The sequence below is a fragment of the Tetrao urogallus genome (genome assembly GCF_951394365.1).
Source record: "Tetrao urogallus genome assembly, chromosome: 6".
Taxonomy (NCBI): Eukaryota; Metazoa; Chordata; class Aves; order Galliformes; family Phasianidae; genus Tetrao; species Tetrao urogallus.
This window is the reverse complement of record NC_136819.1, coordinates 8,679,511-8,703,644: the sequence shown is the minus strand read 5'-3', so window position 1 is coordinate 8,703,644 and position 24,134 is coordinate 8,679,511. Positions and strand designations below refer to the sequence as shown.

At 37.3% G+C, this 24,134-nt stretch overlaps 1 protein-coding gene across 2 annotated transcripts in view; it reads right to left on the bottom strand.

The window, feature by feature from the left end:
- Positions 1-1,368: 1,368 nt before the first annotated feature.
- GALNT18 (polypeptide N-acetylgalactosaminyltransferase 18) overlaps positions 1,369-24,134 on the bottom strand; it is a gene marked incomplete at both ends in the record, with an annotated part of 210,079 nt that continues 187,313 nt past the window's right edge. For both annotated transcript variants that reach the window (XM_079537234.1, XM_079537233.1), the window contains 2 exons: positions 1,369-1,515; positions 17,107-17,271. In XM_079537234.1, the coding sequence (XP_079393360.1) occupies positions 1,369-1,515; positions 17,107-17,271 (312 nt within the window). The remainder of the gene's footprint in view (positions 1,516-17,106; positions 17,272-24,134) is intronic.

Here is a 24,134-nt window from a genome sequence, read left to right as displayed (position 1 = left end):
GCTTGCCTTGGAAAGATTTGCTGTGGACACAGCTTGTGTGTGTGTGTGCTTGGTGGCCTATTCTGTGGGAACTATGACACAAGCAGCTGCTGCTGCTGCTAGGTGAGCTGCTTAGGCATCCCCCACAAGGGGCTGGAGCTCACAGCAGAGCTTCTGTGTCTAAGGTCTTCATTTCAAGACACCAGGAATAATGTTATTACTGCTTGTTTATCAGAGGCAGCAGGAGTAGCAGGAGCACTCTGCTGGGGAACAGCACTATAGAACTTTTTGAGATAGCCCAAAGCCAATTCCTGCCTTGAGTGCTAGCCTGGTGACTCTGAAGCACTGGCTGTTTAGTTACTTGCACAGGCAGACAATATCTGGTACAGGCTGTATATGTTAAGCATTGGCTTAGTTGGTCCTTATGTTTTAAGAAAACATAACTGATGCAAAAAGTAAATGTTTATAGCATAGCTATCTATTACCAATAGATATCTATATATCTGTGTTGGGAATCAACATTGTTTCCTCTGTGATAAAAGGTGCATGTACCTCCAGGGAACAACTTGCCCCAATTGGAATTTTTCATTGCTCTGGCTCTGTTCTCTTTTCTGGTTGAAGGCAGGTCAGTGCTGAAGCTGCGGAAGCTATAGAATTGTACTTCAGTCCAGCTTGCTGAAGAACCAGTGTACGTTTTGTGTATTTTTTTTTTCCACTTGAATCATGGAAAAGAAAATGTGACCCCCTCCTTGTGACTGCCTTCTATGCTGTTTTTAGTTTCTCCTGTATCTTCATTTTCCTGACTGGGGAAGTGATGGTAAGGGAGTTATATTGTTAATGGCCACAGAACTAGCATTGTCTCTGAATCCCTGGGCACGATACATGCAGAGATGCACAGCCACCATTTACTTGCCACGATTTACTCCTTTGAATTTTGGCTAAGGTAGGGCTTGGAAAACACCGATACTTGGCAGCTACTTGTCAGGATGAGACTTTAGTTAATGAAAACAGTGAGAGCACCACTTAATATCTAAGCTGATTACCCTGGAGACAGATAAAGAGTAATAAATAGTATTTGGGTTTTTTTATTCAATAAAAGCTTGAGTTATAAATATTCTCCATTTGTTTTCTATTTACAGATGTAAAATACTTTAGGATAGCCTACCCATCACCTATCATTCAACACCTCTATAAATGCAATGAAAACATAATTGTAAAATAAAATGTCTATTTCCGGCTCACAAACCCAATTTCCACACACTCACAGAATAAAATCAAAGGGACAGAAAGGAGAGAAGGAACAGGGAGGAAAGAAACGCAGTACAGCAGGCAACAATTCAGTATTTGCTACACAGTAGCAAAAGGAATGGGTAAAAAAAATGCAGTCTGTTATGATGACAAGCTTTTCAAGACATTTGTTATAGACCAGCGTTGTCCAGTGCATTTCTGGAGGACGAGTTGAAATCCAAATTCATTTTCATTGTTTTCCTGCAGTTCCAGGCAACGCTTGGATTTTCGATTCTGGATTGGGCCTCCCTGTAAGTGTGGGGGGAAAAAAGAAGTTTGGGTTAAACACTGTGATCACATTGCTACTGCATGATAATATGAATTAGCATTCCAGTGTCCATCTACTGAATGCTACTTCCACAGCTTCTGTGGAAAAACTGGGGGCAAGATAGGCAGTGGGTTGGGTCTGTTGTGAATGTTCCTTTTGTCACAGGCTGGTTTAATCTCTGAGGCAGTTTAGAATGGTTGCAATTGCTTGGTTAGCATTTCAGCAAATGGAATTTCTAGAATTAAGCTGCATTTCTGGCCGTGCTCATTAACAATGGGCCAAAAGCTTTCCTGTTTGCTTTACTTGCCTAGCTTAGTGGCTATGCTGCACCACTGAAACATGGAAAAAAAAGGCAAAAAAAAGGAATAATGTCTTGGCTGGGGGTGTCCCGTATATAAAGTGCAAAAAAAAAAAAAAAAGTTTGAATACTGAAATTAATGGTCTCTTATAATCTTTGGTCATTAGTCATCGATATCTACTCTTCATGCGTTCATCATGAATGATACTGCCATGCTAAAAGCCCCTCTCTAGCTGCTACTTGGAATGAAAATAATCTTAAATAACTGAGGTTATCACACAGTTACCAATAGACATAAAGAACAATTAAATCATTTTTCTACATTTTTTTCCTTTTAGCCCTTTTTAGTTTTTTTATTATTATTATTGGTTCTTTCATACTCTGTCCTATCTAATAATGGTAGCTTGTACACATTATTGTCTGGGAAGTTTCTTCCAAGACAAACAGTAGAATAATTTGCACAGTAGTCTGAAATGCTGTGTCTGTCTCTAGAGGTTCCTGCTCTTGCAGAATAGAGAATTACCGGCTTAATCTGCAAATCAAAGAATGGAGGGTCAGTCAGTCAGTACAACCACATTAGTACAGCTGAAGTATAGAAAGAGTACCTCAGTATTTAATTGCTTACTCGTAAATAGAGGAAACTGTATGATTGTGATTGTGATTTAAAAAAAGAAAAAATGAAAACCCAAAAAAGCTGAACAGTTTGTGTCAGGTCTGTGTTAAAGAAAGTCATAAGCGTGAGAGATTTCTCTTCTAATCACAGGGATATTTGCTATATCCAATAGAAATGCTGAATTTGGTCTTCAGAGAAGGCAGGTCATTCCATTCAGAACAGGTGCTCCATTCAGACAGGTGACCTGAGGAATGTCTTCTCCTATTATATCAGCAATACATTTTTGAGGACTGGTTAATGAGGTAGAAACAGGTTTGAAATCTCTAAGATCTAAATATGGCTTGGAGTAAGAGAGACCATATCGGGAATAATCTGTGACATTCAAAACATGAGGCTCCCATAGATTCTCCCTGGTAGGCCTAGGTGCAGAATCCAATTTAAACTGACAAGCATACTGCAGCACTCTGTAGATCAGGATCTCTGTAATGAAATGCTGAGTGAACTGTATTTTCCCACTTCTCTATAAGAATTTATTGATGCCCATACTAATAATGGTAGTTAAATGTGGGTGTATGGTGACAGCATAAACTCTAAGACATCCATAAGCACTATAATTGTTTGAAATAGACAAATATTTTTGGACTAACTATAATAGGAAATCAGTTAAAGCTTTTTATACACTCTTTGTTCACTCAACCTCTACTCAAGTGACTTTTTGGCCTTCTAAAGTTCACTGAAGTTGGTGAGTTTTTCAGTTGAATTCAAGGAGCTTTGAAGGAGGTCCTGCAGAGGTAAAACTCCAACATAATGAATATTTTCTTACTGTCAAAAATAAACTGCTGAAGATTTTTCTATATTTTCTTTTAATTTTAGGAAAGTGTACAGTCTCAATTTTAATGAAAACTGTTGATCATAATTTTCCCCTGCACAGTCAGTGTTCCATGGCACTCGGGCAGACCACAAATGTGGAATTGGAGATCACAACTTAGCTCAAGTGTTTCTGCCTAAACCCCAAATTTAGATCAACTTCCTTGAGCTTCTAGCTGATGCTGGAGGTGCTTGTGTTTCTATCATTAAAGTTAACTAGTTCTGTACCTGTGCCAAGCATTTACACATATCAATTAGTCATTTTCTCAGTCTTGGTGTCTAAGGCATCCTCAGCTTAGCTTTTGAAAAAAGGTGTGGAATGTCTTGTCAGAAAACTAACCAACTACGGGAGTTTGTGTCCCTTCCTTGCCCGCTTTTTGGATCTGTGATATGAATGTAGGTATGGTACTCCTAGACTTTGCCTGTCATTCCCAAGACATCGATTCACATTCACAAGCATAAGTGAAAGAACAGTATTCAGTTTCTCAATTTCACCTAAAGCGTGACAGCTAAACACAAATGTGTTTGCTGGTAGACCTTCTCTCCTCTCTGTCCAATGCTGTGAAATGAATTCTGTGGTATCCATCCTGAGAATAGCTTTTAAGCCTATGAGTGAAACTAGTTAGAATGCTCACATCTGGCCTTAATATGTGGTATCCATCTCTTCAGCAGCTTCTTTTCAATAGAAACTAGTGACTTCAGACAGAAAAAGGTAGAGGCAGCTCTTTTTGATGAGCTGCAAAGTGCTTTGCATAGGCTACTGAAAATCACTGTGCTGAGAATGTTGAAGCCTCCAGCATGGAACATAAAGAGACACCAAAATTAAGCGGTGGGTAATATGTGTGAGCTGAATGTTCTAGAGAGCAGAGATGCTCTTCTGTAAGATGAGATGGGAGAAACATAAAGGCTCAAGTCCCTTTAGAAATAGAACAATTCAGCTTGTAAGAGATGTGAGGTCTTTGCAGAACTATGGCTCAATCCCTCTAAGAGCTTGCACACTATGCAGCTTTAGTTCCTTCCAGTTAAATGTATAAATAATTCTTCTGAAGTATACTGAGAAAGGTTTATGTAAAACTACCTCTAATTAGACTATCTTTGTTTTTCCCCCCCTTCACATGGCTAATGCAAGCCTGCTATAGTGGTATTGCTCTATTATTTGTAGGGTAATGACAGCGCACCCACTATATATTGCAAGGTATATTAGGTAATTAATGAGCTGTATAATTCATTGAAGCACATGATAGAGAAACTCCACTGAAAGCAAGTATGCAAGCAACACTCAGCAAAAGCTAATACTACATCTTGCTACTCTGACTGGTTTGGCCTCTGAATTACAGTATTACTGAGTGGCTTCAGCAACCTGTCAGCATTGTGTTTGAACGCCCAGAACCAAACAGACATAAAGGTATTCCTTTAATTAATTATTTGTAACTAGTTAGTGAAACTTGCATAAAACTCTTCACAGTCATATTTATTGCTCAGCAAAATCCTCCCTTGTGATGCTAAATCCCAGAGTAATCAAGCATGGAGGTTGTCTGCCTGTCTAGCTCCCATTTCCCATCCTAGCTATGAACTCTACTTTCCAAGCCAAATATTCAGTAGATAAGAATAATGTCTTTTAGGATACATAAAAACCTGATTCTGTAGGCTGAAACTAGTTACAGAGAAATTCTGCTCAGCTGAAGAGAAGTAGATTTAGGATCATTGATGATGAGGGGCAGCACAAGGATAGAGAGTTTCAGGTGGATAAATAAACCCAGGTCAAGTATTTTATAAAAACAGATCGAGTGTGACAGCACTACTAAGTTTAACAGAAAAATGTGATGGGCTTTGCAGTGTGGGTTGAAGCAATCCCTGTGAGAAGTACAAATGCTCTCAACTCCTGGTAGCATTAGACACACATAAAACTGATTTAGTGGTCCATAAGCATATTTTCAATGTAAACACCATTTCACGTCATCAATCCTGCTATGGCAAATAGCTGTTGGCATGTCAGCTAACTTAGGGTTGCATAACACATAGTGGAATGCAATAATACTTTTGATTTCCTTTAGAATTATTGTACTTCTCATGCCCAAAAGACTGTTAAGTCTTTCACCAAAGCAGAACTTAGCCAATACTACAGTGTTTAAGAATACCACGTGCTATATCTGCAAACTACAACAGTGTGCAGTACAGGGATGAGCCAACTTCTTCAGTCAGCTGGTCCATGTGTAGCAGCTATAAATTCTAGCATGCTATTAGAAAGAGTACCATGTTGCAAGTATGTGCTTGTGTATTTCTATGTTAAAGATGGAGTGATAAAAACCATACAAAGTTTAATTAGTCTTTGCTGGACTGTACTATGTTTGTTTTCTTGTTATGTATATTGTGTGGGGGTGGAGGCATATGTCCCAGCATCCTCTTTCCTGTCCTTGGTCTGCAGAGCAGTAGAGGACCTGTGGAATATTGGTCTTTGTGGATCTAAGCTTAGTTGGAAGATTTCACAAAGTTTCCCTAGTAGTTGAACTGCTTGTGATTCAAAGAGCTACAATTGGGACAGAATATCAGCTTTCTCTGCAAATACACGACATGTTAAATGCGATGACTTTTGCACAGATAGTGCTTGCGCAATCTAACCTGAACCTCCTGCCCCACCATACTATTGCTGCTGCAGTGTTAGCGTTACCTACCAAGTTACACTCAGAAAAACCCTTTAAAACAAAGCAAAGACTTCTCTGACTTCATAACAAGAAAAGTGCATGAGGAAATTTCTGTAACATATACCTTGCCAAAAGTTCTGAAGTCTCATCTCACGCTTATTTATTTCTCATACTATGTGACAGGCCTATTTACTCAGACGCCATTGTACTACTCAAGGTGTAAAATTGTTCTGATTTCTGGCTGTTTTTAATTCAAATCTACCATTGTATTTACTCTCTAAATTAATTCTTTACAGCAAGAACTAAAAGCAATTTTCTGTTTGTTGTTACTCTGAAGTCTGATTGCCAGACACATATTTTGGGTATTTTAAAGGAAGGATTCAAATGTCGGTACCTGACATCATTAGAGTGGAATAAGTAATTCACAGCAGTTAATTGATTTGGTTAATTTAGCCACTGTTTCTGCTTGACAAAGCTGCAGATGTGATCTGTGATATTCAGGCTTTAAAATAGATTTGATGGGTTTTGTAATCCTCAGGTTCTTGTATTGAGTTTCATATAAAACAAACAAGCAAAACATAGGGAAAACAGGAAAGTGAGCATATTGCTTCAGACACAACCACTGCTTCGTAGCCTAGATTAAGTTCTTAGGCTTATACAGGGTTTTGTCACCTATAAAATGAGGGATATTAAATGAATGCTGTAGGATGTCATCATTTCAGGATATCAGACTGACAGCTCTGCTTAACAATTTACTGTAAGGTATATCTATTTCTTACACTGTTTAAATCTACTTAGTCTACTGTGTGTGTGCGTGTGTGTCTATACACATACACAGAAAGTAAATTCAGTCTTGTATTTTATATATGCTACTAAGATCACTGCATATGTTAGTCTCTAATTTTCTATTGGTGCTTCAGTTGGTGTACTCAAATAATTCCAGGTAGAAATTCTGAACTTAACTGCTTTGATACATTTGAAACAAAGAATTATGATGGGTGTATATTAAAATAGGTATCTGTTCCAAGCAATGCCTCATCTTGTCGCTGGGTAAATTCTTAATGATTGTTAGTAAGCCAGGTTTAGCTTTAAAAAAAAAAAAAAAAAAAAAAAAAAAAAAAAAAAAAAAAAAAGATAATAATAAATTGTTAGAGCTTTAGAAGTCATTTCACCTTTTTTGTGGTCACTTTGGTATGAATGTTGCTGAAGTAAGAAAGTGTTGACAGGAAGAAGTCACCAATTGATGACATGGAGCACTATGTGAATTAGCTGTATCTGTATGGCTTGAAAATATTGGATACTGAGTTTACAATTTCTACTTGATGGCTATATAAGGGAAATGAGTATATATATATATACATAATGGTATATTTAGGTAATTGCTTCATTCCTTCTGAAATCAAAAGCAGTATGACAAATTTTGTGACTCTTTGGCCAGCAGGTGCTCTGTGAAGAAGTAGACAGATAACATTTGTTGTTCAGACCTTTCAAAATGAATACTAATTAAATATTCCTCAGCAATGAATTTGGTTAGTTGTTGCTCTTCAAAGAGACCTGTTTCCTGTTATATTTGCTTTGACTATCCTGAAAATAAGGTGTACTTAACTGGTATTACATGGGTGAAATACTATACGCAGAAACCTTAAGCATTAAGGAAGTATTGTCTATCTGCTATTTATGTCACTATTTAGAATTAGGCAAAGGAGAAATTTTGCCAGACATTATTTTAAAATATGAATTTATTTTTTCAACCCCAACAAAAAAATTATTTGCTGTATTTAATCTCATAAACTTAGGCAGAGTTACGACAGAGATCAGCAAAACCATTTCTTAAGAAAAAATAGTTGTTTTTTCTCCTCCAGCACTCATGCTGTGTTGTCAGGCAGCCATCTGGGTACAGGTCTTACATCCATGGTACCAAGGAGTCAGTATTATGAAACATCCTCTGAAAATGCATCATGCAGCAGTTACATCAATTTAATCAATTTACGTCACGTTTTGTTGTGTTTTACTACTGAGACTTCTAACTGTTCAGTTTTTATATAACCATAAATGCTAGATTTTCATATTGCTGTAACAAATTTTTACTACTGCAGCTGTGACAAATGAAATGATGCAGCCTTATCTGCACATCCAAACTACATTTTAGTAACTAGTGGATTCTGTGATCGTTTTCCATTTTGTTTAAACTAGATTGGTTGCATGAATGTATAGAAATCCAAGCACAACTATTTAAACGTGGATGTGGAAATACACCATCTTGTTAATTGAAGTATTTAAATAAGAGCAATTAAACTTGGCAGGAGGAAACGCAGCGTCATACAGAGAATGTAATTGGAATGGAAAACAAATCACAGAAAAAACAGCATAAGAATCAGAAACAGAATATATAGATTTAACCCTGCCAGTAATATTTTGCAGGCATAAATCAAACTGCATCACAACATATTATGAAGACCCATCGTTAATAATTAGATTTAGAAAATACTGCAGAAAAATATATTCAAGCCCTGACTGAAACACTTTAAGCTCTTTAAGGTGTGATAATTGAAAATTAATTTCACTATAGCAAATGGTGATAAAACTAAGCAAATTGAAGCAGGCTTTGGATAGAATACGTTACCTAGACTGGAAAGATCTTTAGAGATTTTTCAGAAAGTAAAAACATGTCTTTTTTGTCAGTAGTGGCCAGGAAATCTTTCTGTCATACCAGAAAAATAGATGGCTAAAACACTAACTGTAGGTATTTATTTATTTTTTTTAAACACAGGAAAGCATTGAATAATTAATGAAAAATAGTAAAAAAGAGGATGGTTGAAAAACAGTCTTAACAATTGCAGCAAAATGCAGATTCCAGAGCTGAAAATAGTTTGGCTTGGTTTTGGCAACAACTCCCAGTGATGATATATTTGCATTGATTGTTAGATAGTTGGGATTACCTAATAAGAGTGTAGAAAAGGAAGAACTAACCTTATGCTATGCTATTGATAATGAAGAGCATCACACCTGTGAATACAGCTGCTGTCCTGAGTAACAAGTTGATAGGACAACTCATTTAGAAATGAATTGGATGCCTTTTTGAGAGGTGAGAGTCATAAAAGCTGACAGCAGTAAGCTCCAGGATGACATGCTGGTGGGACATGTTGACATCTGCTGAATGGTGAGGAATTTAAAAATATACTAAATGAAGTAAAAATTAGATATTTTTTTTTTAGTATGTAAATGAAAATAGTGGTATCTGATGTCTGTGCTAGAAAGTACTAATAGCTGTGGGAACCTGGTAAATAACCTCTCTAAGGAAAAATGACTGTTAGAACTAATAATGTGCAACTATTGTGACTTCTGTGAATTTAGGAAACCTATCCAATTAATTGCCACAGGCATCAGTGTTCAGTGACTGACTAGACTTTATTTTTAATGGTCTGGGTTACTTTTAAGAGCACTGATAAAAACATTTTTACAGGCACAATGAGATCATCATTTGGACAAAACAAATGGGAGCCTTCATGAAGGGAGCACATCAGGGATCAGAAGTAACTCCCCCTCATGGTGCTACAGTGAGCTTCTGGCTCTGAAGAGAGTTCTTTTCTGGGAAACAGCAAGCATTGATCACTGCTGGAGGCAGTTTGCTGGACAAGGTAATTAATCTAGTTAATTAATTTTCTGATCTCTAATGTGTATTTCTAGGTTCTGCCTTTTTGTTCGATTTTGAAGAATTCATCATTTGCATAGATATTCCTTTCTAAGGCCCTTTCCACGTTGCTAACTTGTGGAAAATGCTTGTTAACATCTCTTCCCTCCCAGTTACTGAGTGCACAAGATGCAGTGTGAGGTTGCTAATGGAAAAAACCCTTTCATAGCATGCCACTGAAGGTCATGCTTGGGAGCACCTTACTACCTCTCGTTCTTTCTCCATTTCTCCACATGGATGAAAATGTTCTAACAGCATAAAAAGGAAATAATGTCAAGATGAAAAGTTCACATTACTACCACTAGCCTTAGCATACGGGGATAACTAGTTAATCATCATAAACTAAATGAGAAATTCAACGCTGTTAGAAACCCCCAAGATTTTTTTTTTATCTTTTCCCTTGGAAAGAGATATTTGCCCTAGGCAATGTGCTGGGATGCCTATGATTTAGAGTTATTAAAACAGGAGAAAAAAGGGATTCCTGTTTTTCTCTTTTTATTTTTAAGATGCAGACTCAAATATGACCTGTTCAGAAAAAAAAGAAAAAAATTGAATGAGATTTTATTTTCTTTAGGGATGGTGGTATTTCACTGGTTTGGGTTTTCTAATGTGAACCCACAGTGTTCGGGGCTTTGTAACTCATTTCTACCCAGAAACGGAACTGTCTGCACTGTCATTACATGCTTATAATTAAACCAATGTCTAGAAACCAGGAAATAAATTGAGTGCAAAGTGAAGAAAATTAAGAAATGAATTTACACTAGTATTTCAATTGATCTGTGTATTCTAACATGGGAATTTAGGTTCCAGAAACCAGGAAGTGATTGGTTCAATAATGCAGAGAAAGAAGCTAGAATGGAGATCAGACCCCATGAAATCCAGCCACTTCGCTGGGTAAATATGTGTTGGTTATCAGTAAAATTGTACAAAGCATTAAAGGCTTGATCATTCTCTTGCACATCTGTAATGGACCCTGCTGAAACCTTCTGCATTTTTTGGAGAGCCTATCTGGATGTCAGAAACTAGGAATATTGGGTTGGACTAGAACAAATAATTTTTTGGCAAATAACAGTGGTGTTGAATATTAACATGCTAAATATGCAAATAGGCTATCTGTTTTCAAGGAAAAACACAGTATGTGTTAGCTTTCTTTTAAATTAATTCAGCCCAAGCATCTTTAGAGCTTAAATGTAGTTCTCAAGAGAGTAAATACTGCATAATGTGATATGCTGGCTTGAAATGCACCTACTAAAAGCTCCTTTTACTGTTGCAGTCACAAAAACTTCTGAGTGGCAAGTTCTACACCTAATTTGCAAAGACTACAGCTTGCTGCTGGAAAATTACTCCAAATAGAAGGCTAAATACAAAGAAACAAAACCTCTTCTGTGACCTGCATCAACACTGCAAGGAGATTTAATACCATTTCAGCCTGGAGCAGAGGAGGCTCAGGGGAGACCTCATTGCTCTCTATAACTTCCTGAAGGGAGGTTGTAGTGAGCTGGGGGTCGGCCTCTTCTCTCGTGTCATTAGTGATAGGACCAGAGGGAATGGCTTCAAGCTACGGCAGGGGAGATTCAGGCTGGACATCAGGAAGGCACTGGAATGGACTGCCAAGGGAGGCGGTGGAGTCACCGAGCCTGGGGGTGTTCAAGGAAAGGCTGGATGTTGTGTTGAGGGACATGGTTTAGTGGGAGCTGTTGGGAATAGGTGAACGGCTGGACTGGATGATCTTTTAGGTCTTTTCCAACCTTGGTGATTCTATGATTCTATGATTCATTTACTAAAACAGCATTTTTTATATTTTTTTCTGAATGTGACTCTTTACCCTATACATGTTTGTATTTTAGCTGAAATCAAGGATTCAAAATAGAATACTTTCAGGTTTTTATATTTCTGAATAATTATATTCTGCGTACATAGGACTGAATAGTTTTTAGGATTAAAGCAAGACATAATACAAGAAGTCCTATTCTAGTGTGTTGGTTTAGTTAATTGAATAATTTAAGCTTCTGGTTTTTCTTTATCTCTCCTGCAATATCAAACTCTTTTGTTTTTTTAAATAAGATCACAATAACTTTGTGTCCTGAGCTGCCAGGCATTTACCACTACATAATTATATAGCTGCATAGTAATATAGCACGTCTTAATATGGCAAATGCAAATTGAGTGTATTTGCATCCTGTGGGGTTTTGAAGTACAGAAGAAATTTAAAATCTTGATAAATTAATCATTTTGTTTTCTATCATATGGCCCTGATAATGGAAAAATCTGAAGAATTTCTGAGGGGTATTTGTTTCCCTAGATACAGCACTACTGCTGTTAATCCCTGTTGTACAAAGACATCCTTGACTAATACATATAGATTGAAAATTGGGAGTGGACATCAGAAGAAAACTGTGAACTGTTTAACATCATTAGCTCCTACTTTATAAACTAGGGGCATATGAAATATGAACTAAGCTAACTCTGTACATAAGCTTCCCATTTAATTCTGTGTGCAGTCTGTACTCTGCATTGTTACAGATGTGGTTGTGGGTAATTATTCTAGCTAGTGGTAGTATTGCACATCTTCTTATGTCATGAGATAAAGGCAAGCAAGAAAATGGAGAAAAGCTATCCAGAAAATGCCAACGTCTGTAAGATGAACAAGATCACATAATCACAGAATTGTCGGGGTTGGAAGGGACCTCCAGAGATCATCGAGTCCAACCCCCCGCCAAAGCAGGAAACACTTTCAGTAATTTTAAGGTACATTCTTTCTTCACAGAGCTACACTGAATATCTATTAATCTATAGAATTTCTATTATCTGTTCAACATCTGTTTAACTATGATGTGGAATGCTATAAGAATTGAATATATCATTTGCTCCTTCTATCTTCTATTTATCTTCCCATATAGCTTTTGAAAATTATTACATGGCAACTACAGTTATCAGCCCCAAATTTTACTCACAGCCTCTCAAGATGGCATAAACCACTTTCTCTGAATGGGAAAATTTTCTGCAGCATCCTCTTGCACTGCCTGGAATTGCACTTCTTCATTACACGTAAAAGCAATGCAAGTATTGCAGGAAGTTGTAATTTCTAGTGGATATAAATACAGGACAGTGCTGAGCATGTGGTCTTGCACAGCTTCTCCTTCCCAGGAGTCTGTGATGACTTGCCCATCCATATAGGTTGAACCTCTGCTCACCTTTATGTAGCTGGAAATTAAATTAGCAGAGCCTGCCGTACTGAAAAGAATTCAATGTGGAACAGCCTTAGAACTATTTGTTCTATTCACCTCTGCCTCACATCCTTTCTCATAACTCTTTTCTACATAGCCCTCTCTTGACATGCTTCTCACATCAGCAAATAATGATGGCATGGCCAGTCTGGTTAGAAGGAGAAAAACCAGTTCCAACCCCACTCACCTAAAGCTAAATATGCAGTTCATTAAGATACTGCAAGTTAGGGAGCAACTGTGGAAAAATATATTCCTTATGCCTTTGTTATACTGCTGGAGGGGCCCTAGTGTGCCATTAGTGTACTTTCTCAATTTTCTACGTGTGTAAACGTTGTCACCCGGGTGATGTATTCAGAGATAAATTTCATGTTGTGTCACAACTGCCTTTCTATCTGCAATAAATCTGAGAAATCAGACTAGGAACTGAGGAATTTCTTAAAAATAAATGCCTGGCTCCAGCATTTAAAATAAACTATTTCTCAGTACAAATAAGAAAGTTAATGGTATCAGATGACTGGTTCAGCGTGGCACAATTTTGGCCTTATGTGCTTTTCACTGAAAAGTGTCTCAAGGACTTAAACACCTAGGGACATCAGCCTGCATGACCTACATTTCAGAGTACCTTGTCTGTCACAGGATAGACAACATAAGACAATTGGTGCAGCAGCAGCCCCAAGGATGGCAGATTTACTTAGTGTGTGGGCAGCAACTGTTGTGGACTGCAGGTTTGGACGCTCCCTGCAAATACTGATTTACAAGGGGGAGACGGCTGCTGCCAGCACACTGCATGTGCACCTGCTCCTTGCCATAAAAAGCTCACAGGCTACGAGCAGGATTGTTTAGTGCCAGGATGGTGTCACAACCACGGCCTTCAAAGCAGGTATCATCCCAGAGTGACTGCAGTAATTACAGTAAGTAAATCTAGAAAATACTGTCATGAATAATACTGAATAGGGAACACTAAGTAGCAATTTAGTTTTTGTTTTCTTAATAGTTCTTGATGCCAGATGATGTATAAATTTAAATTGTAGTAGAATTCCCACCTCTTTGCTTCCATGTAATTCTCACCCATAACCTCACTGCTTTGTGTCATTTCTGGTGATCACTCACCTGTTTGCTAAAGGACCTAGTTTTGTTCTGATTAAATGGAAAAGTGGTGAGACACATGGAACTAGGTGAACTGTCAAACCCCACTAAAACTTATAGCATGAAAGTATTCCCCAAATAAGCACTTCCCTAGGAGGAAGAGACTTGACAGACAACATCAACAACAGAATTCTTGAACACTACCCAGTTGATAAGAGTCTGTTTAGGGCTATCTTACATAATTTGGCATAATTGCAGTTATAAACACTTGAAGAAGCCTTGGAAGCACAAATGTCACTGAAGTTTACGTTGTATTGGATCTCGTTGCATTTGGCAGCTGTACAAAGCTGCAGAGCATGGAAATTTGCTCAGATGGATCCTGAGTATACAAACACAGACCGCAAGCTTTGAATGCTCAATACAATTTTCTTCTGTACAGACAAGCTACCACAAAGTCTCCCAAAGGCTCCTGTCCAGTCACCCAGCATGAAGTACCTTATCTGAAAAAATGCATTTTTCAAAAAGCTATACATCCTTCTATCAGATTTCCTCAGATCATTGCTCCACCATAGACTATCACAGTACTTCTCAGAATATTGAGTATACTTTGTAGGAAAACAAGAAAGTATCCTCATTCAAATTTTAAGATACATGTCTGGAGTGCAAGGCAAATACTGACTTCTTGTGCTGATGAGGGAAATTTAGATCAGTTAGTTTATCCTGCTCTTGTTTGAAATTCAGAGAGACTTTCTCATTTTCTTTCTGCCTCAATTCTCCACTTGCACTGCTGTAGTTTCAAAATTACCTATAGTATAAATGTTATTAATAACATTTGTCTGACTAGACAATCAGCAGAAGTTAAAGCATGCTTGCAGATAGGAGACGGTGCTATAAACAGCTACTGCTAGCATCTACATTTTAATTTTTTCACAAATTTCAAGACTACAATCAACAGCAATACTTACAGTCCTGCTTATTTTCAGTTGTTCTGCTCACTGCATAATAGGGAACAGAAATACTGGAGCTTTCAAAATGTAATAAAACAACCTATTCTTTTCAGGCATCTTCCAGAGCATTCACAAAAATGCTTCCTTTCCCCAGACTAACCTAGAACTTTTCAAATAGAATTCATCAAGTGATTATTCTCATTGGTTTGCTTTTGGCTTACAGCATACACCAGAGGCTGTGTACTGTGCTGTATGTTGAGAAACAACAGCATTTTAATTAGCAGGAGTATTAACAAAATCCTTTTTGAACATCAAACAATTATTTCATTTGTCTCTTTATTTATCATAAGGAAACAACTAATTAACTTTCACTTCTGGGCAGTATTTTTTTTTGTAGAAGATTTAAGCACCATCTACAGAATTTAGTTTCATCTCCCACAGCAGGTGCAATGCTATTAAATGGAGTTACAGACAGAAGACTTTTTTTCATTAGTTAAATTATTACACCCTACTACTGCACACCAAATGAGCTCTAATGTACTTAGTGTGACAAAATGGCAGCAGTGTCCTGGAGTAGAAACCCTTCACTGTCACTAATCAGCAATCATACTGAATATGTAGACACTACTGAAAAATGTTACTGAAAGGCTATCTAAAGAAATACGTTAATTCCACAATCAAAAAACGGTACCAAAAAATCAGGTACAGATACAGCCATTTTTTAGTGAAACATCCCCACCTTACCCTGATTCTGTGGCAAGATAATTGTTAATATTTGAGAGAAGAAATGAATGAAACTTTGCCCTTAAGAGAACAGATGTGAAAGCTGGGATATCTATCCAGATAAGGCGTTCAAAGTCTGTTACATGAGAGCTCTCTTTTAAAGACAAATATCTGAGTTATGTTCAAGTATAAGCACAAATTATGTTATAGTATGTTTTACTGATCACCATCCAAATGGTCTTTGCACAATTAATATACAGAGGTTAAACTGTACTACCAATGTCCCAATATACTAAGTAATAACTCGTTAAATCTAAGAAAAAACTAATTGGCTAGCAAAAAATACATTTGTTACAGAAGACACTAAATGCAAGGATAACAATTTTCATAATGTTGAGCCTCAGCATAAGGGCTTAAATATCACTAAGTAGGTTTTGTTGAGAAAAGAGAGCTGCACCATGTTTCACAGAAAAGGAGCACTCAACCAGATGCATACAGTCAAAACCGGAGAGGAGAAAATGTGACTATTCAAACTATTTAGCTATTGAATTTTCTCCAGCAACTAAATCTAGTATTTGTTTTTAGAGAATACTGTAATCTCATTTTATTTGTCGTAAGAAACTGATATGACAGTACCTGATGTGCTAACTCTTAGTTCTTACCTTTAGAAAGTCTCACCTTGTTTTAAAAGATCAAATTTGAGCATCTTCAGCTTCTAGCCGATGGAACCTGTTTTGTCTTCAGGATAACCTGTCTCCTGTGGAAATGCTGATGTGTTTTTGAGTCACCCTGCCACATCCTCTTAGCTAAACTATCATGCTCTGTACGCATTAAATCACAAAGCATGTTCCAGCCTCAGAACTAGTGGAACTTTTTCTTACAGTTCTCCCTTATATTTCTAAATCATCTGTGAAGTGTGGGCTCCAAGCCCGGACTCAGAGTCTCACCATTCCCATCACTGTGAAATCACTTCTCAGATTTTACGTGCACTTTTTTTTTTTTTTTTTTAATATCAAGCAACAAAAAAAAAAGAAAAAAAAGGAATTGCAAAATTTTCTCTTGACAAGATGATCAACTGCACCCCACTCTCTCCTTTTGAGGAGTTGCTACTTCCAAAAAAAAAAACAACAAACCAAAGCATTTGAATGCTTTACCTTTCCCCTTCTTAAAATAGGTTAGCTTGCATTTGACTTTACAAAATCACTTATTTTTAGATTGGGATCATTCTATAACAGTAACCATCTTAGAAGTTTATTAGTAAATAATCCACTGACTTCTCTAGAAATATAATAAAAGTTTTGTATCCTGTTGAGAGAGTTAACATAGAAATTAAATGTAAACGTAGCTTGCCCACACTGTGCAAAAAAACCCAACCAAACAAGGATGCTTCTGGTTTGTTGGTAAACTGATTACTCACCTTTCATATACAGAAACACAGTTTTCTGAACCTTCTGTAACGTTTGCTGAATAAGAATTACCTGAGTAAACTGCCAGTAAAGCTTCATTCTCTTGGCTTTGGCGTAATTGCATTCAATGAGCCTGGGCCTGCTGTTCACATCCACCAGGCATCTGTTGTCATCATCGTCAATAGTGGGACTCAAAACACCCACATGGAGCTGCTGATTGCTTGTGTAATAAACATTCTGCAAGAGGAAACACAAACATGATTTGTGGCCTCTAAAAAGAAGCAGCACTTTCACCAAAAAACACGTGGCAAATATAAACGTGCTGAATAGCAGTAGGCTGACCCTATGGTTACTTTTAAATTGTTTCCATTCATACAGGAAGCAACATAACATTTTAAAATTAACAGTTAACCAACAAACATTGTTGGTAATAGTTAATTACTGAATTTAGTCTCCTATTCAGTCTTGTTCGGTCTGAGCAGATCCTGCAGGGCAGAAGCAAAATGATGGCCCTGACTGGGTGAACTACCTAAATCTGTTTGTTAGCAAAACTTTACAGAAATAGGACAACTGAATGTAATCATGCTCAGTAGAAATAATAAGCAGGTTGCCATTTACCTTTCAGAGAGCTCAATATACCCACTAAGATCACTTCACTTATCAGTGGCGACCAGTTTAGAAAAAGAAGTGTAAAATTCTCAAATACTATGGGGACAGGCATCTTTCAGTTTATAGTCAGCATGTAAAATAAACTCAAACTGAAGCTGACTGAGATGGTTATTCCTTCTAACTGAGCTATATCAGGATATTACTTTGCTTATCAAATACTATGGATAATATTATATTACTATAAATATAATTACTGTATATTATAGTATTACTGTATATTATAGCATCTTACCCAATAATATCACATCTTCCAGAATAGAGCCCATTATGCACAGTATTATCATTACTATGTTTATCCAATATCTGTACCACATTATAAGCACCCATCTTGTCAAAATTCTGCTTCAGCTGCTAATGATAAGTAATGATAATGGTAAGATATCAGTTTGTGTAGCTCACCAGACAGCTTTTCTGAAAACTATGAACAACCCCCAGCTCCTTTATTCCATCCCCAGAGCAGGAGAGTCCCCGAGTTACCATCTCACAATGTACTTGTTAGGTATACATGTGTGACTTTCTTTTAATTATCTTTTAAACTGGCCTACAGGTAAAAGTATTACATATAAAAACCATGCTTGCATTTTATTATTTTCTATGTCGCCCTATAAAAACGAGTTTGTATTTGTAATTTAAATACGTTATTATAAAGATGAATGTCCATAGCAGCACTTACTCAAGCTTTTAACAAATATTATTAATTATGCCAGCCAGTCTTAAGTACAAAATGGATAACAAAGCATTTTTGTTTCAAAAGCTTCAGAAGACACAGGCAAAACACCTTACCAGCAATTCTGCTCCTAAAATACTGCAGCATCACCATCAACTAAACCAACAGGACAGAAACGTTGAGATAACCCAGAAAAGTAGTAATTTTTGAACAATCACTTCAGTACTAATTAGAGTGACTTTGAAATTTTGACTCAGACTTTGAGTTTTGTTCCGCTAGAACGGCGAATGTCTCAGTAGTCACTGTTCAAGGCACTGGAAACTCAGTAGCTAAAAATGTGCTTATTTCCACTGAAGTTAAAAATACTGGCTGTCTGCAGATGGAGACAGGCAAAGGGTCTTTGCACTTTTACTCAGGAAATGAAAGCCTCAGCCAAATACAATCACACACCAGCAGCACACACACACACTCCCTGCAGAGCTGCTGAATTTCCACAGAAATAACCTTGTTTTGTTTTGATACAGGTATCAGAGCAGATAATAATAAAATAAATAAAAACAACAGCAACAACAACAAAAAACCCCACAAAAATAAAACAATAACACAAAAAACCCAATTCTCTAATCTGTAATAAAATAAGCTTCCTCCTTATATTGCATTAATCAGCTACAACCCACAGCACTCTGCTATCTGTTTTTTTTTCCCCGTAATAGTACTGATGCACTATGCTATGTCTCCTGGGCGATGGGAAGGAAGCACCATTTTCAGGAAGTCAGGTAGGTCAAGAAAAGTGAAACTGCAAGGATTCAGTGTTCCCATCAGTTATAAACTCACAGGATTTGTGATTAGACAGGTGTCAGAGCCAAAACACAGCCTGAGTCTTACACGCTTGCACAGCTTTGACCACAGTCCCCCCAGGTGCTTTCAAGGTGGAAGAGTGGAGTTTACACACTGACAGGTTGGCTCTGGAGGCTGCTGCTTCCTTCCTGTGTTCCCTCCCCACTCAGCAGGTCCAGCTGCCTTCTAGAAACATCCTCAGGAAGCCTAGGCTGGCAGCACATTAAATTAGTGCAAAAGAATTTGTTCAAAACAAAGATTTGGTGTTATTAGTGTAAAGGTTTGCAGCAAGTAAGGGATTAAATTAGTAGAAGCCTACATACCTGGTGCTGAAGAAAAGTACATCAGTTGCCTTCAAAGCTTGACATATATCTCTGCCAAAATCTTTCTGTTTCACTTTCTTGTGTTTTTTTTTTGTTTGTTTGTTTTTTAAATTTCAGTACAGCTTCATAACTGAATATAACTATTTTTCCTCCAGACAGTAAGAGTTGGTATAGGGTTTGGTTTTCTTTGTTGTTGTTGTTTTGTTTTGTTTTTTGTGAAAAAGCTTTTCGTGCAATTTTCCTCGTGCCTTGAAAACTCTTTCTTCCAGCTAAAGGACCAATTGTTCCTTAGCCTTCTTTATATTCCTAAAAGTCACTATTCTGGGGTCAGTGCTTCAGTTTCTGTTTTTGTACCACCTGTTACACTCTCTGAGTATCCATATTAAGACAAAATAAATAAGACAAGCAAATAGTGATTGGTATCACATTATTAGGACTAATGAAATATTTCCCAGGTTCTCATAAGGTCAAGAGACAATTTTAGTCGTGGTATGTTTGTTATCTGTTCTAAATATTTTCTGTCAAAAAAGACAGCTGAAATATGAAAACACAAATGAGAGGTAGTTAGCAGCTAGTTAACAGCTGCACAGCCTTGGACTCTCAAGACATCCTCATTTCAGGTGAACTGATTTGCTGTAAACCGTATCAGAAAATTCACTTTACAATGCTACAGTGAAAACAAAAATTTGTATACACTTCTGCTACTCAAACCAGCTCCAGAATAAAGGAGAAGAAGCTCCATCCTTTATTTACCACTGGACCAAGCACATCCTTGCTCATTTTGGGTGAAATTAAGAATTTCATCCCTCTTGATGCAAACTCATGTGCAAATCAGCATGGAAGAGCAATAGAAGAGCTCATGCCTGGAGTTGCAGTCTCCCCCGCTTAATTATTGTATTCAGAGCAAAAGTTCATTTAACTCTTCTGTTCTACTTCATCTCCTCCCTGACAAACTCTGCTTTCAAATCTTAACATCTCACTTGTGCAGCCAGTGACATAACTGCCAAAAAAATTCACCCTGTGCTAAGCTACACTCACCAGGAAACACAAGTGCACAGCACGTGCATGTGCTGGAGACATAAAGTGGGCCAAGAGCAAAAAGCAGATCTATGTAAGAATGCTCAACATTAGACAAAACAATTTATGATTTACAAAGGTTAGAGCTGGCATAATGCCCACTGAATCTAGCCCACACATCTGACTGTAAATACCTCTTTGCTGATGTTAAAGCTTGTCTGACTAGATTTGGCTACTTCTGTTTACATGGCAGAACCACACAAAGCACGCTTGTGAAATCCCCAGGTAGCTCTGCAGTTCCATCACGAGGCAACAAGGCTCTGCTGCAGCAACCAGTGGCCAAAACTGGGGACACGCCTGAGTGGTACAGATCAGCCAGCAAGCTGGCCAACTGGAAACTGCTGTTGTCTTCTCTAGAAAATTACCAACTGGATTTCCATTGCAAATTTCCTGTAGGGCTAGAACGATTTAGAATTTTGGTAGGATACTTACATCATATATACTTTGCTGCAGTGCTGCAATACAGAACATCCTAAATCTGCCATCAGAGCAATGAAGGCACAAGTTAACTTGGTCAAGTTTTCTGCACAGTAAAAATACTTCAAACAACACAAAATCTGCACACACACACACAGAAACAACAACAAATGATAGCTCGGGTGCAAGAGTAAGTAAATGAGCTTTGCTTATTAGGACACAAATATATTGTTTCATCTTCACGATGATGTGGTGTGGATTTTCTGTTGATGAGCATTTTGCCCTGACAGGTCAAATTGTTATTCCCACGGCAATTAACAGTGAAATTCCAATGACTTTAAGTGCAATGAGATTTTTGGCTCCCGGTTTATTATTAAATTTTGAAGAGCCCCCAGAGTTGATAAAGACCTCAGAGCTGAACTGGGTAGCCAGTTCCAGTAAATTATTCATAGAAGTCGGTTTATCATGTAGCAAGAAATTTAGCAAGAAGTTACAGTAAGATGTTTGACTTACCACCAGACAATTATCTGAAGGATAAATTGCCAACTCCCAATGGAATTTTAAAGCAATACACACCAATTTTCAGGCTGAAAGCCATTTGTAATCCTTATGGCAATGTTCCCAGATGAAATCGCTCTGGAGAACTGTACATGACTGTGCATTTATGATGAGCAAACGTAACACTCACCAACAGCAATATTCGTTACCCTGCTTTTGGCGTAATAACTATGAGGGATAAGAAGCCCAATTCTTTATTTCATCTTTGAGCTGTAACTTTTTTCCAATTGAATCCATTAAGTCTTTCACTGTTAGGAGTAATATATTAACATAACAGATCAAAAGTCTCACAGCAGATTCATACTGGAGTATAACTTGAGCTAAAGAGCAGTCTGGTGATTCCAGTAAATCCAGACTTAGTTATGTTACCTAGTACCATTGATGCTCAAATATTTACATTGTTCCTGACTTTTTTTTTATTCCCCAGAAGTTCTTGTAACATAAATGCATCTCAATGACAGAACCTTGTTTCCCCAATATGAAAACTCTCCGCAGAATTCAAGTTCATTATGAATAACACAAATATATCACTAGGATCAAAATCAAGTGTTTTTCTATTTATTATTCATGTGGGAAGAGCCTTCTTGCAGAAACCCCACTATAAAAATCAGTGAGTCAAGGAAGAATAGCATCCAGCAGCAGCTGCTATTTCTACAAGCTAGTAATTTCACATGGAGCAGAATTACTCTTTTTAGACACAGCTGGCATGGTATTAGAAACATGAAACTGTTGTGCAAAATTATGCTTTGGAACATACCCTTAGATACTTATACCCTTGTTACTGAGGGCATATAACAAACATCTCGTTCTGTTTATTTAATTCTCCATCTTAAATGCACAATGACCTTCACATTTTTTAGTCAAACAGTTGTGTATAAATGCCCTGATGTACTTATACACTAATTTGTAAGACCTGTTCTGTGCCACAGACACCCAAAGAGTTATCCTTTGCAGTTCCACACACATTTCACATGATGCGAGTGGAGAGAGAGTCTGTGCTGTCCCATAACCCCAGTCAATAACATCACTGTGTTTTGTGCTACCATAAAAATCCTACTGTTGAAGGAGTACAAACATAAGAGCACAGGCTGAGAATTACCAAAACAATTCAGAAATGTTCAACCCTTGCCCACAGACCAGCCTTTAGAAGATTCATGTTATTTTTCTGAGGTAGGCTTTCCATGATTACAGCCTCATTATGCAACTCTGGAACAATTACAACCATATTTTATTCAAGTCAAGGTTCAGTTCACTCTGAAACTTATCTTACTGGTGAGCTGACAAATAGCTGTACACCAAAGGTAGCAACAATACCAATCAAGACTTAGACTGTAAAGCAAATAGGAAGGGAACCACTCACTACTTCACTTCACTTTAGACTTGCATCTACTGAGTTAGCCCACCAGCATACTGGTTACTTGATGCACTCACTCTTCATGCATGTACACTAATTAACTTCCAAACTCCAAGCAACAATATTTGATTACAGTAAAGCCAAGGTGCTTATGAACTTTAAATGATATAGTGTGATGCTTAAAGCCAGAAAAAAATGTTAACATATTCTTTTAATAGAAAACAGACTGGAATTCAGAGCCAGACTTTGTCTTTTTAATTTAAATTCATGAACCTATAGAGCAGTGGAATACCTAATGCTGCTGTTGCCTACTCTGGTATTCTACTTTGATTTTATTTAAAACAACATCCATAATCCTTCTTTCTTAAGATCAACTTTTTAAATTGAATAGAACTGCCATTCAATGTTTTTATATATACTTTCAATACTGACTTTCATAGTTTTCCTAATGCTGGTAACTACTGAATTAATGAAACTTCTATAAAGGAAATTTTGCTTGATTTACTCCTTAAAGCTTCTCTTTGTTTTGCTCTTATTTCTGCAGAACATCTCAATAACTTCTACCAGGAAAGAAAAAAACAAAAACAGAAAAACCATCCTATGATTTTATCCTATCTGAATTTTCCCTTTCAGTCTCTCTATTTACTTTTCAAAGCTTTCTTTGAAGACTCCTACATAATCTTATTTCTTAGCCTGTTTTCTTTTCCATTCACTTATACTCATCTGCAGACTTCACTGTCCCCCAGTGCACCGGGCCATCCTTGACAGTTGAGTTTTTCTCTTTTTATAAAAGGTCAAGGTGTCGTTTACATTTCACTGTAAGTTTGTGATTAATTCCTTCAACAGATGAGGGTCTTTTGCATGGCTATTGGTTGGACAGGAGTGAGAGAAATATTTGGACACTGCAGCTTTCAGTTCCTCGGGAACAAAGGAAAGTTACCCTTGTTTACTCACCCTGGAGCATGTGGAAGTATTTTTGCTTTTAAACCAAGTTAAACAAAAAAACTGAAAAAAAGAATTCCTGATGTTTTAAGTAGACAACATCAAAATCAAAGCTTATAAACTAGGCTACAGAAAAAGAAAACATGCTTAGCTGTAGAGGATGTATTTCAGGCAACGAATTCTAGCATTTCAACTGATACTTTTCAGTCGTAATTGTTGGTCTCTACATAGAGACTCACAGAAATTCATGAAATTT